We start from the raw sequence: 16643 nt of genomic DNA, 5'->3' as shown, positions 1-16643 counted from the left end.
TGCAGCCCGTCGGTGCTCTCAACCCCAAGAGGGCTGCATTCTTCTCCGACCGATATGAATCCTGGGAAGATGATCAGGTGCCCAAGTTCCACTACGGCACACACTACTCCACCTCCAGCTTCACCCAGATGTGGCTTCTGCGCATCGTAAGTCATCACACACACACACACACACATACGTGTGACACCCAATCGCATCCTAAGGAAAAGAAGAGGAGAACTCTTTATGACTTAAATCTAGATTTGAATGTATTGGTTTCCCCCCTAGCTTTCCACAGCAGGTTACACTATGGATCTGTAATGACACTATCTATATCTACCTGTCACACATACCAGCCATTCATCATGTGGCTTGTACAATGCTATGTTGCAGGCTAATTGTTGTTTATAATTGGGCCAGGGAACACAAAGGCTCCAGTTGATTTATGTCACTGAGAAATACAGGCCTTATCTGCATGCTAACTTATTCACAAGTCCCCCTTGTGTTTTTATTAGTAATTTATGTATACGTTTCTGTGCATAATAACACAGAGAAGCAGTGCATGGGATAGGGTCATTAGTTATGATATGTGGGATTAATACTTAAACAGTAGGATTACAATTTAACCAGAAGTTATCCAACTTAATGGATATATTACTGCAATCATTTCTCCATTAAGGGTGATAGAAATGAAGAACATTACATTTTTTATTATTGTGCCAACCCACAAACACTTAAACACTTGCACAGACACACACATTCAATTTGGTTAACCCTCATAACATTGACCAGAGATGATATTACAGACCCCATATTGAACACTTTCCTTTTCCACAATACCACACACCAGGGACTAGTTTTTACAGAGGAGGGTTACTCACCCCTCTCCAGGCCCATTGTGGCGGTCCTTCCTGTAATTGTCCCTCCTGCTCACTTTCTCAACGGCTCCCCGCGGAGCTGCCCATTGATCCGGACACATCATTAGGGGGCTTACTCTAAATCCACTTTAGCGAAAGCCTGTTGTTTTCAAGTGTCTTCAGGGTAAAGGCGCCCAAATCAGCAGCGTAACGTACGTGGGTGGGGGGGGGGGGGGGGGGGGGGGGGGGGCAACTTGTCTCTGACCTGGACTTTAATTGCCCCCCCTCCCCCTTCTCTCACCCTAGCTAATTGTGTGCATCTCACTCTGGGTGCCGGTTGTCTCAGGGAGACTGTATTGATCGACGCAAACAAGATTAAGCGCGATTAGAAACACGACAACGACGTGTGTCTCTCGGCTCTTAGCTACGCCCAGCCGGCGGTAATTGGGCGCCGAGGAACTCAACGGTTTCAGAGGTTCTTGAAAGGGACGTGTCACAAGCCTGGGCTAGACTGTCTGTCGCCACCCGCTCGCCTTGGCCCATGAACACCAAAGATCGCCCACATCTTAAAGATAATCAGGATTCCTACGTGACAAGACAGCAGAATTAGACCCCAACCCTGAATTTAACATTGTGGATGTTAAATAAACACTCCAATTGTATTCAGAGATGTGCAGTACATTGGTAAAGTTATCTTAGAAATGGGCCGTTGGTTAATAGAGATTTGTTTTCCTGTTTTCCACAGGAGCCTTTCACCACCTTCTTCCTCAACTTTCAAGGCGGGAAATTTGACCACGCTGACCGTACCTTCTCCTCTGTGTCCCGTGCCTGGAGGAACTGCCAGAGAGACACGTCTGACGTCAAGGTAGGCACACGTCAACACACACACATGAACACATACTCTCACACACACACACATGAACACATACTCTCACACACACACACACACACATGAACACATACTCTCACACACACACACACACATGAACACATACTCTCACACACACACACATGAACACATACTCTCACACACACACACACACACACACAGGGGGAATTCTCTCTGGCCAACCAAGCTTTCAGTCAGTCCCCGTCATGGTCAATGTTGGGACTGTGACGATCACGTGACCAGACAGGAATCCAGCTATACTTCCCCTTGATTTGTTTTGTGTTGAAATGGGATCTTTCAAGGAACCAGACCCAGCCCAACTAGCGAAGGAGATACCCAGTGTCAGAAACTATCCAACATCAGACAGACACACACAGTTTTGGTCACAACCAATCCACATCATAATGCCCATGAACGCTGCAAAGCTGCTGATCAAAGACTCAGTGCTAATCCTGCCCCCCCCCCCACTCCCTGCCCAAACTTTCAGTCAGCCTTAACCTAGACTTGAACCTTAGTCGGCAAGGGCACCAATACCCTGGACTTTCCGAGGTTGCCTGAATCTGACTGTTCAGTCCCCCCCTCCCACCTTCTAGGCCCCAGTCAGCCCTTTAACAAGCAACCCCATCTCCCTCCTTACAATAAAAACAACATTTACGACCACAGGCGGCGGCCATCTTGTGTTGAACGTGGATACGGGCCTGCTGCCCTGGCAGTGGGTCACTGGGTGGGTGGGAGGGTGGGGGGTCGGACTTAAGAGCTAACGAATGCATGCTGCCCCCCTGCAGCCCAGTGAGAGTTAGATGATGGTCTGTATCTGACGCCCCAGGGTGGAACAGACAGTGTTGTAACACAAATACATGTATCGCTGGTCAGCCTCAAAATTTGCTCAAAGTCCAGCCCCCAACATAGGCTTGAAAACACACTCTAAATGAAATTCCGACTACATTATTTGCATGGTTTCTCCCGTCATACTCGCATAAAGACATTAATCTGCAATGAGAAGTGTCGACGCTAAATAGCACTAACCTCAGCGCCATTTATATATTTATATTTACATTTATACATATATTTACATTTATATTTGTACATTTATACATATATTTACATTTATATTTACAGCGCCATTTATATAAAACACCATTTCTATAAAAGGCCTTGGTGTTCAGCTTTAAGAAAGGGGGAGGGGTGGGATTATAGGTTAGCTAGGTTAGCCCCCCCACACCCAGTCTGTCTGCAGCCCAGGAGACGCTAACCTGACCTCCAGGGCCACATCCAGCCCCTAACCCCCCCTGCCTTCGCCCCAAAGGCATCGGAGGGTGGAGGGGGGACTTGGAAAGACAGTGGTAGAAGTACTGGGGGGAGGGGGGCAGGGGGGACTTGGCCCCTGCACTGACCCGTGACAGGACAGGATTGGGGATCACAGTGACTGGCCCCTGACCAGGCCAGAGCAGGGGCCACTGCACATAATGGGGCATCAGCCCTCCCCCCTCCCCATCTGAATACAACCACTACCATATTTTCCCCACCTTGTTAAGAGGTGTGTGTGTGTGTTTGCCAAGCTAAGGAGAGGGGGACACATTTACAGCAGACCTGTGTTAGTGAAGCGGGTGGAGCAGGAGTCCTTGTAAAACACATGACCTTGTGTCCCAGGTCATCTCTGCTGGAGTGCCCTGGGTTCAGATGGGAGGAAGTGGTTTGTTGGTTCAAGCCCAGTGTGTTTGTTTGCATCTCTGATTGGTCCCTTTCTCTGTGCCAGTAAAAGAAAAAGGTCAACTTTCAGATGCTCTTTTTGCCTGTTTGATAGCTTATTTCCGACCACCAAATAATTCCGCGGAGGATTGTTGTTTTAAAAGCCATTGAGGCCAATAACAAATTACTATAGCTAAGTTCACAAAAACGTTACATTTTTGCATTCCTGGTATTTTACATTGTGCCGGGTCTTTCCACGTGTAGAGAACATGTCGGGTCAGATATCCCCTATGACCTTATCTGCTTGTCACACACGTCTAAAGCACTGTCCATCAGGTAGGCCACCATCAGTCAGCAAACTCCAGCAACACTCCCTCTATAAGCAAACGCAAGATTGTAACACCTTATAGCTTTATACATTTAGTCATTTAGCAGACGCTCTTATCCAGAGCGACTTACAGTAAGTACAGGGATATTTCCCCAAGGCAAGAAGGGTAAAGTGCCTTGCCCAAGGACACAACGTCATTTGGCTCAGCCGTGAATCGAACCGGCAACCTTCTGATTAATAGCCCGATTCCCTCACCGCTCAGCCACCTGACTCCTAACAACTGTTATTATCTCCCCACTATTGTTTTACAGAGGAATTAAAGGATAAGTTACTAGTCTGTTGTCTCATGTGTATGCGTTTCTAATATATGAATGCAATATGGATACAAATCTCACCCCATTGTTTGGTTATGTTGAAGTCGGAATATGACATAGCTCACACTTGACAGTTGTTTTTGTCAACGGGGGGAAAGCAGCGCCTTCCACTACAGGAGATGGATGCGATTAGGACCACAGTTTACATTCGGCGGGTCTTCTGGGTCATGGTTTGCGTGTTCAAAGTAGCCAAGAATTACGATCATTCAGCATGTGCTTACGTTAGAAGGGTTTGCCAGCAACACTGTGCCCACACGCAAACAGAAATGATGACACTAATATTGAATTTACCTTTTTGTATCTGGGTGATTTATTTGAATATGTTTTGGCTCGTGCACGCATTTGCGACTTACTGTTTATGTTCATACAGATTGTGATCGAGTAACGAAGAAAGGTTAAACAAAGTGTTCTAGCAACATCCACATATAGGCCACATTGACTGTGTGCATATCCAGGAAGAAATATAACAGGAATTGGACTGGGCGTAGGCCATTTTCTTTTCTTTTTGCATATCATACATTTTCTATTCTGACAGAAAAGAAGAAAAAATACACACACACACACACACACAACATTCCAGGAGCCACTGTCGGATGCGCGCGACAGTGTTTTTGAAGTCTTTTATCGCGTTGACGCGCGCTAGCAGCCAGCCAGCCTGAACTTTGAGATGTAATTTCCATGAGTAATGGCACTGCTCAAACCGCCGCTGTGTGTGTGTCTGAGGGATGACTCTGGCAGCCTAGATTAAAGGCCCTGACACACACAGGGGCAAACAGCAACACACACAAACACAAAGCAGGTTAGCGCACACTCAGGCTCTCAGACTAACCCATTCATACAGCCTCACACACACACACACAGCACACTCCACCCCCCCCCCCCCAATTAATTATGTGTGTCTCCACTCTCCTCACGCTTCCTGCTTATCAGGGTTCAGGTTCTGCTCTTTTAAGCGATAGTGATGAACCAAGGGTCCCCTGCCGTCACTTAAGTTCAATCTACCATTATCTTCCCCTAACCTCTCTTTCTACCTGAACATGTTTAGGAAAATGTAACCCGTCTTTAAACAATCTCTTTATACTTGTGTCCGTGTGTGTCCATGTGTGTCCGTCCGTGTGTGTGTCCATGTGTGTCCGTGTGTGTCCGTTTGTGTGTGTGTGTGTGTGTTGTCACCCCGTGCAGGAGCTGATCCCAGAGTTCTACTACCTCCCGGAGATGTTCATCAACGCCAACAGCTACAGCCTGGGTGTGATGGAGGACGGCACGGTGGTGTCTGACGTGGAGCTGCCGCCCTGGGCAAAGAGCCCCCAGGACTTTGTCCGCATCAACAGGCTGGTAAGCAGCACACACACACACTCATACACACACACAGACACAGAAATACACACACACACACACTCATACACACACACTCATACACACACACACACACAGACATACTCACACACACACTTACATACACACACAGACATACAGTGCCCTCCAAAAGTATTGGAACAGTGAGGCCAATTCCTTTATTTTTGCTTTAGACTGAAAACATTTGGGCTTGACATCAAACGATGAATGTGAAACCAGAGATCAACGTTTCAGCTTTTATTTCCAGGTATTTACATCAGGATCTGATGCACAAATTAGAAAATATCACCTTTTTGTTCGAACCCACCCATTTGTCACGTGAGCAAAAGTATTGGAACATGTGACTGACAGGTGTGTTTTGTTGCCCAGGTGTGTCCTATTACATACATTATTCAATCAATAAATACCACTGAATGTCTACACTCAGGTTCAGATTGGGTAAGATAGGTTTTGTCTATGCAGACTGTATTCAGAGGTGAAAACAACATGAAAACCAGAGCGCTGTCTTTGGGTGAAAAACAAGCAATTGTGAGTCTTAGAGAAGATGGAAAATCAATCAGAGCCATTGCAGAAACATTGGCCATAGCCAGTACAACCATTTGGAATGTCCTGAAGAAGAAGAAAACTACTGGTGTACTAAGTAACAGACGTCGAACAGGTAGACCAAGGAAAACATCAGCAGTTGATGACAGAAACATTGTAAGAGCTGTAAAGAAAGACCCTAAAACAACTGTTAGTGAGATCAGCAACAACCTCCAGATGGCAGGAGTGAAGGTATCACTATCTACTGTTCGCAGAAGACTTCATGAACAAAAGTACAAGGGCTACACCAGAAGATGCAAACCACTCATTAGCAAGAAGAATAGGAAGGCCAGGCTGGAATTTGCCAAAAAGTACAGAGATGAACCTCAAAAATTCTGGGACAAAGTTTTATGGACTGATGAGACAAAGATTAACTTTTACCAAAGTGATGGAAAGGCTAAAGTTTGGAGAAAGAAAGGAACTGCTCATGATCCCAAACACACAAGCTCATCTGTGAAACACGGTGGAGGTAATGTCATGGCTTGGGCTTGCATGGCTTCTTCTGGGACGGGCTCATTAATCTTCATTGAGGATGTAACACATGATGGCAGCAGCAAAATGAACTCGGAAGTCTACAGAAACATTTTGTCTGCCAATTTAAGGAAAGATGCAACCAAACTGATTGGCAGAGCCTTCATCATGCAGCAAGATAACGACCCAAAACACACTGCCAAAACAACAAAGGAGTTCATCAGGGGCAAGAAATGGAAGGAATTAGACTGGCCAAGTCAATCTCCAGACTTAAACCCTATAGAGCATGCATTTTACCTGCTTAAGAGGAGACTGAAGGGAGGAACCCCACAAAACAAACAACAACTGAAAGAGGCTGCAGTGAAAGCCTGGGAAAGCATCAAAAAGGAAGAATGCAAAAGTTTGGTGACGTCAATGGGTCACAGACTTGCTGCAGTTATTGAAAGCAAAGGATTTGCAACTAAATATTAAGTCTTATTCACTTAAATATGTTTTAAGTATATCTGTTCCAATACTTTTGATCACATGACAAATGGGTGGATTCAAACAAAATGTGATATTTTCTTAGTTGTGCATCAGATCCTGATGTAAATACCTGGAAATAAAAGCTGAAACGTTGATCTCTGGTCTCACGTTCATTATTTGATGTCAAGCCCAAATGTTTTCAGTCTACAGCAAAAATAAAGGAATTCGCCTCACTGTTCCAATACTTTTGGAGGGCACTGTACATACACACACACAGTCAAAACACTGAGCCCCAAATATTAGGCAAGCTATATAAGCACACGTTAAGACCCTCACTACCACACAGACAGTGCAAAGTCAGTCTCCATCAGCAAACATGTATGTAACACCCCCCCGTCTCTCCCCCCCCCCCCCCTGTCATTAGAGCTGGTCTCTGAGGCTCAGGCAGGAGGCTCTGCTGTCCTCATGCTTGCCTAGCAGGAAGTGCTAATGCATAGAGACATAGTGCTATTTCCTGTCTGTCTCACCCCCCTCCTCGCTCTGTTACCGGAGACCCCCACTCCTTGGATATGCTCCGGCTCTTTGATTGCACTGCTGGCAAAACTATCCAACATCGCCCCATGTCCTGTGTGTGTGTGTGTGTGTGTAACATGCAGTATCTGATGTCTGATCTCTCTTTCTCCCTAAAGCAAAAAGACCCTGTTTATATTTAGTTGTTGTCAGACCTGCAGTCAGTTTTCTAGCACTGCAGTCTCTTCTTTCACACCCAGCGAAAGCTTAGACAGAGCTTCAGATTCCTTCCAGTTTACGATGTTGAGAAGGTCAGAAGCTCACAAGATCAATGTACTGTTTTTACAGTGTCATTCCAAAGTGGATATCTGTTTCAGTGTCGTTTATGTTCCAAGAGATACCAGAAAAACGGAATGTTTAACTTTTAAATTAACACGTTGGTCAAAGACAAACATAGAAGTTTGTTTTATTACATGCTCTGCACTCAATTGACTTGATTTTTGCTGGTCAAAAAAATTATAATATATACTTGGAAAATACAAAATTCTAATACATATATATAAAGAAAATATATTTCATTGTTCCTGAAGATTATAATTTGTCGATATGTCTAAGCTGTACGTCCACTGTATGCTCCACTATAATGCAGTAGCCAAGCTCCCCAGCACTCACTCCCCCAGCAGAGTGCACTGCTTCCTGGCCTCTCCACTGGATGGGATGGGCACCAGGCAGTGTGCTGGAACCTGCCATCGGCTGTGCATCCCCTTCATTCATTTCACCGAGCCTCATTAATAACACACACACGCTGTGTCGCGTTAGCCATGGGGAGAGCAGAGAACAGGCCTGTGTGCATGTGTGTACGTAGTGTTTTACACACACTTCTGTGTATACTGTGTCAAATTTGACTCGAAGCACTATGCACAGCTAGGCGTATGGATTTGATGTCACGTTGACTGACACAGGAACACGCACACGCACCCTCTCACATCCCTCCATACTGCAGATACACAAACACACACGTACACACAAACCCCCCCAGAAAAAAAAGATGCATTCTCAAGCATTCTCTGATCTCTTGTCCACATGTAAGCGGAACATACCACCTTCCCTCACACACAAACACACACCCCTCCCTCCCACCCCCCCCAGCAGGCTGCCTGAGCCGCTGTCAGATGGCCGCTCTGGTCCGACAGGACTCATATCTGCTCCAGCCCATCTGCAGGAGCAGCAGAGGCACCACTGGAATCCACAGCTCTGCTGGACACATGATCTATGGTTCTGCCTGGAACTGCTGATGCTACAGTAACAAGCCAGCCAGCTATCCAGACACACTGGAAGACTCTTAAGCCCTACAGTTAATTAGCCCCGGGGGGGGGGGGGGGGGGGGGGGGGGGGGGGGGGGGCATAGGGGGTGGGGTGGGGGGGACTGACAATTGGACTGGCCACACTTACTCACACATTAAACAGTGTAGCACAGGGGAGCTTTGCGACAGGGAGGAAAGGGAGTCATGGTTGTTGTGGTCCTTAACGTGTCGTATTGGCAGAGCCCGCGGTGTAGCTTATGCATGTCTTTTATTTCCTCTGGGGAGTTCCCAGCCCACCCCTGGGTGTCTGACACTATGCCTCTCCAAGGTACCTTACATGCAGTTTAGCCCCATCCAAAGGGTCCACACACACACACACACACACACACACACACTGAGATATGTTCCTGTGGTCATCGATCTAGTCCTGTCCCTGCTGTGTGCAGATATTGATCCGTTCACACAGCCTAGCAGGCTAGATCCATGGTCTGCTTGCCTCTAACAAGCATACTCACAAGCAGCAGCTGCTTCTCACAAACATCTTTTGTTTGGAAACCTTTTTCTGAGAGTAGCGTTGGTGTTGAGGCAAACTGCAAATAGCATTTTTCCGCCTTCATTTAGTTGAATCAAATGTTTTTAGATTTTTGAATTATGTTTTTCCACTAAACAGCTCGATAGTCCGTCGCTGAGGACTGTTATGTGAAGGTAGAAGGATTATCTTGATCCCAGCGACTCTATACCTATCCTGTATCAGCCTGCATACATCTTTTTTTTTTGACCTGCCCATTTAGGGGCCTTCCGCCTCCTGTGGCCCTGTGGGACACCACATGAGATGCACAGTCACACACTCAGCTGGAAAGTTCTATCTGACATACCAACACGTCAGGGACGACACACACACTCAAGTCCCCCACTCAGTAATGCCATACTGTGAACAATAATGTCCAAGTCAGCTTCCTGTGTTCAGACCTTCTTTGCACACATGATGATGGAGGCCTTTGACTCATCTTCACAGCAATCCAATGCTGCGTTGTAGTGTCATTGCACGGGTGTCGAGTCCTCGCAATGACAAAGATGAGAAATCTCATCTTTTCATGCTGTTTCTTTACTAATGTTTTTTGGTTGTTGATCTTGAATGCAAGCAGCCATGACACGAGTAGTCTTGAGGCAGAATGGACGTGTCTTCTACTTTTTAAACTGTCCCGCTGAACGGAAGCTTCCAAACTTATTTTTTTTCTTTTTTTCTTGAAGTACTTCTGTCCACATACCGCACATACTGCCACCATTAGTCCCGCCCCTCCCTGGAGAGGAGGATGAAACGGGGGATGAACGGAGGGGTGTGGGGCCGACACAGTGCGCTTCATGACAGATAGCTGGCATTAGGAGTTGTCAGCTGGCTACTGTGGCACTACAGGGAGAAATAGGAGGGAGGGAGGAGGGAGAGAGAGAGGGAGGGAGGGATGGAGGGAGGTAGGTAGAGTTGGAGTGAGGGGAGAGGGAGAAAGAAAAGGGGAGAGAAGGAGGGAGGGAAAGAGAGAGAGAGAGAGAGAGAGAGAGAGAGAGAGAGAGAGAGAGAGAGAGAGAGAGAGAGAGAGAGAGAGAGAGAGAGAGAGAGAGAGAGAGAGAGAGAGAGAGAGAGAGAGAGAGAGAGAGAGAGAGAGAAGCTAATGGCCTATTTGGCTCTCCAGCATGTCTGGCCCTAATGGCCCAGCAATACAGGCACAGACTGCATACACACATACTCTCCTGCTGTCTCTTGAGTGCTAGTGTGTCTCCTCTCTCGTTATGAGCCATAGATGATTAACAGCTAATTAAAGCCCAATCTGGGAAAGCAATTAAAACCCACTCACGGTAAAGGATCGAAGCACTGCGCTAAATGGCAGTTTGTTTTTGTTGTTGTGGAGAGGGAGGGAGAGGCAGGGAGAGAATGAGAGGGAGAGAAAGATTGCTGTGCAGGTTTTATAGCGCGCGTGTGTGTGCGCACGCGTGTGTGGTGGGGCTGTGATAGCGTCGAAGTACTCTAAAGACACAGGTGTGGGTCCTTGCGGAGTAGGTCTGACATCTCGGTGAGGTGGAGAACAGGAAGCACTTGAGGGGATGGCCGGCTCGTCCACGTCCACAGCTCTGAAGCCCAGAGCACCGCGTGCCTTTGTCTCAACGGCATCGCATTCCACAACCCCAGCACACACTCGCACACAGACAGGCACACGTTCTCCTAAACACAGCTCCTTGATTGACCCTGGCTTACACATCCCCAGGATTCATTGCCTCGTGTGTAAATACATAGGTTTGGGATGTAGAGGGGCTTAGTGGGATTTTAAACAGAACTGCTGTAGAGAAAGTGGACACGCGCATGCACACACACACACACTCACAGATATGTACACTCACTCACACACACACACATCCTGATGTGCCGTGACACAGAGATTGGGCTCCGATTGTTGTTTTTACCACGGGGTCGAGGGAAAGGTTAAGAACTTGATCCCCCTTCTTGCCAGATAACTAGACGTCTCTGGGCTCTGTCATGTCCTGCAGGCATTCCACAATATATGATGAATCTTCTGTCCGACTCTATCTCTGTCTCTCTCTCTCCCTCTCTCTCTCTGTCTCTCTCTTTGTCTCTCTGTGTCCCTCTCTTTGTCTCTCTGTCTCTCTCTGTCTCCCTCTCTCTCTCTCCCTCTCTCTGTCTCTGTCTCTCTCTCTGTCTCTCTCTTTGTCTCTCTGTCTCCATCTCTTTGTCTCTCTGTCTCTGTCTCTCTGTCTCTCTCTGTCTTTCTCTCTCTCATACTGTTTTGCTCTCTTCTGCCTCTCTCTTTTTCTCTCTCTTTCTCTTTTTCTCAGGTATGTTTACCATTAGCAAACTAGCAGGTGATCATATGCTCCAGCTTAACTTTCCAGAGACAGGGAGGCTACTGTCTGGTGGGACTGACCACAGAACACAGAAACTCTGTCTAGCACTCGTACGTCAAAACATCAGATTATTCTGCTCGGTCAACATCTGCATTATACTCAGAATCATATACTAATAATAATAAGAAAAACATTTATGTTGTATTTACATGTGGTATTGATATCCATTTATATGTCTAATAGTTTGTTAGATATACAGTACATTGTTATTACTACATTTATTCTTATTAGTAGTTATTGGAGGAAAATAATGGTCTTTATTACTCAGGAGATGAGGAGAAAGAAGAGAGACAGAGATGAAAGAGACACAGAGAGAGAGAGATCCGCTGAATGTGCCAAACCAGTTTGAGCGATTGAACAGAAGCTGAAGCAGAGACACAGAGTTTAACACAGTTCACCATCACCTAACAGCCTCTCAACAACTTTCATGCAGTCCTCAGAGTAGCCCACACAGCCCTCAGACTAGCCCACACAGTCCTCAGACTAGCCCACACAGTCCTCAGACTAGCTCAGATAGCACCACACACAGCCCAGGTGGCCCTCGGACTAGCCCAGGTAGGCAGGTTACTTTCACGCTTTTGTGTTGTAAGCACACGTTGAGAGCCGCTGGCCAGTCCACGGCAACCGTGGAGTCCACGGCAACCGTGGAGTCCAGCATTGAGCGTGATGTCGGAGGCAGTTACTCCTCCTCTCTTCACAGCTGTCAGTCCGTAATAAACATAACCTACTCTGTGGTGCTGGCCATTTCAGTGTGAGCCATATCATGTTAGCTCCCATCCCCTTGAGACCCCCCCCACTCCCCCCACACACCTCCAACTCGGGGCAAAAGCAGCACAAAGTTGAAGTGCGTCAACTCAATATGCTGACAGCTCCTCGCACTTACGTGACTTTGACATTCCAAAGTTGGTTGTCCTGCATTCCTACATGTTTTAGGACAAGGGAGGGGGGGTGCGAGTTGTGTGCTGCAGTTTCATTTCTTTATTCGTCCTATCATTTATTTTCAAGCCATGTTTGCTTTCACTGTCGTACGGCGGCTACATCTGAAAACACCTCAAGCTAACCTCCCTCCGTGGATTTACGACTCTACCCTAAGGTATCACAAGGGGTTGTGTGAAGTGTCATCGAGAGATGTCAGTGAGGGAGCGGGGGGGAAGAGGGGAGGGAGAACCATTCCGGCCTTTTTCCCACACAACCAGGCATCGCAGCTCCCCTGGTAAGACCACCAGCCATTTGGGGTCAAAGTTTGCCGCTGTTTACATTCGCCTCTCGTCCCCACAATTCTCTCTCCAATCAGGCACCAGCTGGGGCGCCCGTAATGCTTTCTTCCCCTTGCTCCCAGGACTCCCACAGGGACTGTTAGAGCTGAGGTAAACCACGATCGCTAACCACAGACCTGGCTTCTGTGAATGAGTGAGTGAGTGAGTGAGTGAGAAACAACGCAGAAACCTTAGCCTAGCTTAGCTTAGCATACCGAAAGTAAACAGAGCTTAATGTAGCATAGCCTAGCTTAGCGTAGCCAAGCGCTAATCCAGCTGTGGGTGTCTGGAAGGCTCTGGCTAAAGGTCCACTGGATGGGAGAGGGCTGTGGGAGTCTGGTCAGCGTCAGCCGGCGCTCACTGAAGGGGTATTGTCATGCGTGAGGGCAGACTTGTTTACTGCGTGCTCTGTGGTTTACGACCCTCTCCCTCCTTCTCCTTCTTTGCTTGGTCTCTCCTCTTCAAGTGATGTCATGGAGCAGACTTGAGGGAGCATGAGAAATGGCGTGATCTACTACAGCTGACACTTTCGCTGCTAATGCCGTCTCTTTTTTCTTTCTCTCCCTCTCTCGTTCTCTCTCCGTCTGCCTTTCAAAAAGACGATTCTTTTTCACATAAGGTTCATTTCTGCCTGCCCCCCTGCTTTCACTATATCTCTTCTCTCTGTCTGTCTCCTCTCTCTTTCTCCCTCCCTCTCTTAGTTTCAGCCTCTGTGAATGTTAGAAGGACAGGTGGCGTCCTCACCCTGTTCCATCCCTAACCAAGGTGCCCACTCAAGCATGCAGTGTGTGAATAAAGGCCAGAGTTAATGTACAACACTCCCACACACGCACGCACACCTCATCTAGGAGGCCTGCATTTCAAAGGGCCGACGGGTGACAAGGACGACAAGTTTAGGGCATCCATCACTGGGGCTTGATGACCCCCAATATCAGCCCCCCTCCTCCCCCAAACCCCCAGACATCAATCATAGACGTGCGCATTGCTCCCTCACTGTGCTTTCTCATCGTATTTGAGCTTCCTTCCTCCCTAAATTCACCACTCGTGCGACCGAAGATTGAAGGTCGTTTTAAATTCTCTCTGCAGGTGCATGAAAGCACACGGGGGGAAAAAAAAGGTAGAACCTCATCAAGTAATTACAATTAATCTGTCTTGTCAAAGTAGAGCAGTTTGAGAGCAATCTTTTGGGTTAAAACTGCACATGCGCGCACACACACACACACACACAGACACAGACACACGCTGTACTGCTGTTATTCCCCCCACCCTCACTTAACAAATCATTCAGCTGAACACCACATAGCTTCTCCAGACAGAAATAACTAGGCTTAGACTGCAGGCTAATCACACTAGTCATTTATTCTCATCACCTGTACTAACTGTCTGTCTGTCTGTGTGTGTGCGTAAAAACACGGTGTATGGAGAAAGACTAGGAGAATAGGAGAGCCAAAGGCAGTTAAAGAGAGAAAGAGTGGAGTGTGTGTGAGGTAGGGGGGCACACCCCTCTGTAGTGGACAGTCGACCTGCCAAATCCTCCAATCACTCTAGTCCACAGTTATCTGATACACCCAGTCATTCTCTTTCAACAGCTATCTAAACAACACCACATCCAACCAACTGTCTAACTACACACCCTCACCAGAAATCAAGCCTCAATGTTTATCTAGCTTTTATGTATTTCAAGCTATTGTTGACGTAGCTAATAATTGTCCCTGATAAATGTGCTAGCTTGTTAGATTGTCCTAAAGCAGATTGATAGTTGTTCTGTATGTGATTGTCTTGGGAACCGGAGATTGTTGGACTTCCTGCTTGGTTTGGACCTCTGCTCAGGTTGCGGTTTGGACGGCTGGCTTTCTGCGTGACACATTTCCTGTAACTTAGACTTCTAGACTGTTGTGCGTTTGCCACAGTGTTTGTAGTGAGTGTTTATGGCATCTACTATAGATATCTACTTTCTGAGTTTACGCTAAAGACCTTCAAAATTTGTGGGGGGCTAAGGGGTTGCTTGAAGGGGGGAGTACATTTGAAAGGCAGGCTTATTGTACAGTTTTGAGTTTTATTGAATCAACCCCACAGACATACACACCTTCTCTTTCCCTCGCTACGCACTGTCTATGCTATGAATCACGCCACTTAGTCTCTGCTTCCAACCTCACAGAATGCCAGCTCTCAGACTCAGAGCAAATCCCCCATGACATGTTTGTTTTGGGGAGATATTTACCCCAATCACGGCTCATTCTGCTTCTTTTCACCCAGCGACAGGATATTTATTGTGGGGTGTGTGTATGTGTGTGGTGTGTGTGTGTGTGTGTGTACATGTGCATACACATATTCTTGTCTACAGTGCATTGGGCACAACTGTATATGTGTGTGTTTTTGTGGTGAGAACTAGTGTCAGGTTCCACTTAGCCAGCGAGGGCCTCCTCTGACCCGTACCCAGACCTTTGGCTGGTTTGAGTTGGCTGATTGGGGGAGAGAGAGAGAGTTGGAACCCTAAGTTAGCCTCAGTGTCTCTCGCCCTGCTGTCCAGCCTCTGCATATGTTAAGATAGGGGTCCCTACGTCTCTCGTTCCTTACGTCATCCCCTACTTTCTTCCTGCCTCGGTCTCCCCTGTGAGGACCCCCACTTCTCTCTGTCCCTTTTCTCTCACTCTCCCTTCTTTTTATTGCTCTATCATTCTCTTTCTCTCTGTCCCTATCTTCTCCTCTTTCTCTCCCTCACTCACTCTCTCTCTTCTTCCCTATATCACCCTTCCTCTCTCTCCCCTCTCTCTCCCCAGCCCATTGCTCCTGGCCACAGTCTGACAGAGTGCCGGGGCGGCCGGGCCAAGCTAACAGGGGCTTTAATCAGAGCACATGTCAGAGGCAGAGTAAGGAAACCCCAGATGAAAGACGAGGGAGAGAGAGGGAGAGAAAGAAGAAGAGAGAAGGAGAGGGAGAGAGGGAGAGAGAGGGAGAGAGAGGGGGAGAGAGGGGGAGAGAGAGGGAGAGGGAGAGAGAGAGAGGGAGAGAGGGAGAGAGGGGTAAAGAGAGAGAAAGAGAGAGAGAGGTAAAAGACAGGCAGGGAGTGAGTATGGAGTGGAGAAGGGAAAGGAGTAAAGCTGAGAATTTGGGAGGATGAGAGTGTGAGGGAGATTGAGATGATATGAGTAAGGGGGGGAGGGAGAAAAAAAAAAGAAAGCAAGACAAATGTTGGTAAGTGGTGCCTTTAGGAAAGTTGACCAATAAGTCATTAGTTAGTAAACTGGCTTTGATTGATACAAAACAAATTGGAATGACAATTATTTATTAAGTCTATATATTAAGTCTTTTTTAGGATTTTTTTTTTCTATTCAGAGACCCTAATTTCTAGGTAGTTTTCCACTTTTTTATGCTGCTCTCAGAGTTTGATCTTACATCATCAGCTAGCCTGGCTGAATATCTCCTGTTGAATGTGCAAAGTGGATCTGATTTCCAGCTGACAGTTGTGTTGTGTAGCTTGTTCCTGCAGAAAGTAGTGCATAGGCTTGACGTGTGTCCTCCCTAATCTACTCTAATCAATACACAGCAGCACTGGCTGCCACTCACTCTGACCTGCGCACAACACGTGTGTTCCATTATACACTCACACATGCACACTCAAACATGTAACCCCACACACTCTCACAAACAGACCAATCAAAATGAATAC

The 16643-nt window shown here is 47.1% G+C and overlaps 1 protein-coding gene across 1 annotated transcript in view; it reads left to right on the top strand.

The window, feature by feature from the left end:
* The window catches only part of LOC124484328 (lipopolysaccharide-responsive and beige-like anchor protein), a 135438-nt gene that overhangs the window by 92318 nt on the left and 26477 nt on the right, over positions 1–16643 (top strand). Inside the window, 3 exon segments of the mRNA XM_047045212.1 lie at positions 6–146; positions 1582–1701; positions 5299–5451. Coding sequence (XP_046901168.1) covers positions 6–146; positions 1582–1701; positions 5299–5451 — 414 coding nt within the window.

The sequence above is a fragment of the Hypomesus transpacificus genome, chromosome 22 (genome assembly GCF_021917145.1).
Source record: "Hypomesus transpacificus isolate Combined female chromosome 22, fHypTra1, whole genome shotgun sequence".
Classification (NCBI taxonomy): domain Eukaryota; kingdom Metazoa; phylum Chordata; class Actinopteri; order Osmeriformes; family Osmeridae; genus Hypomesus; species Hypomesus transpacificus.
This window is presented reverse-complemented; position numbering and strand designations above follow the sequence as displayed.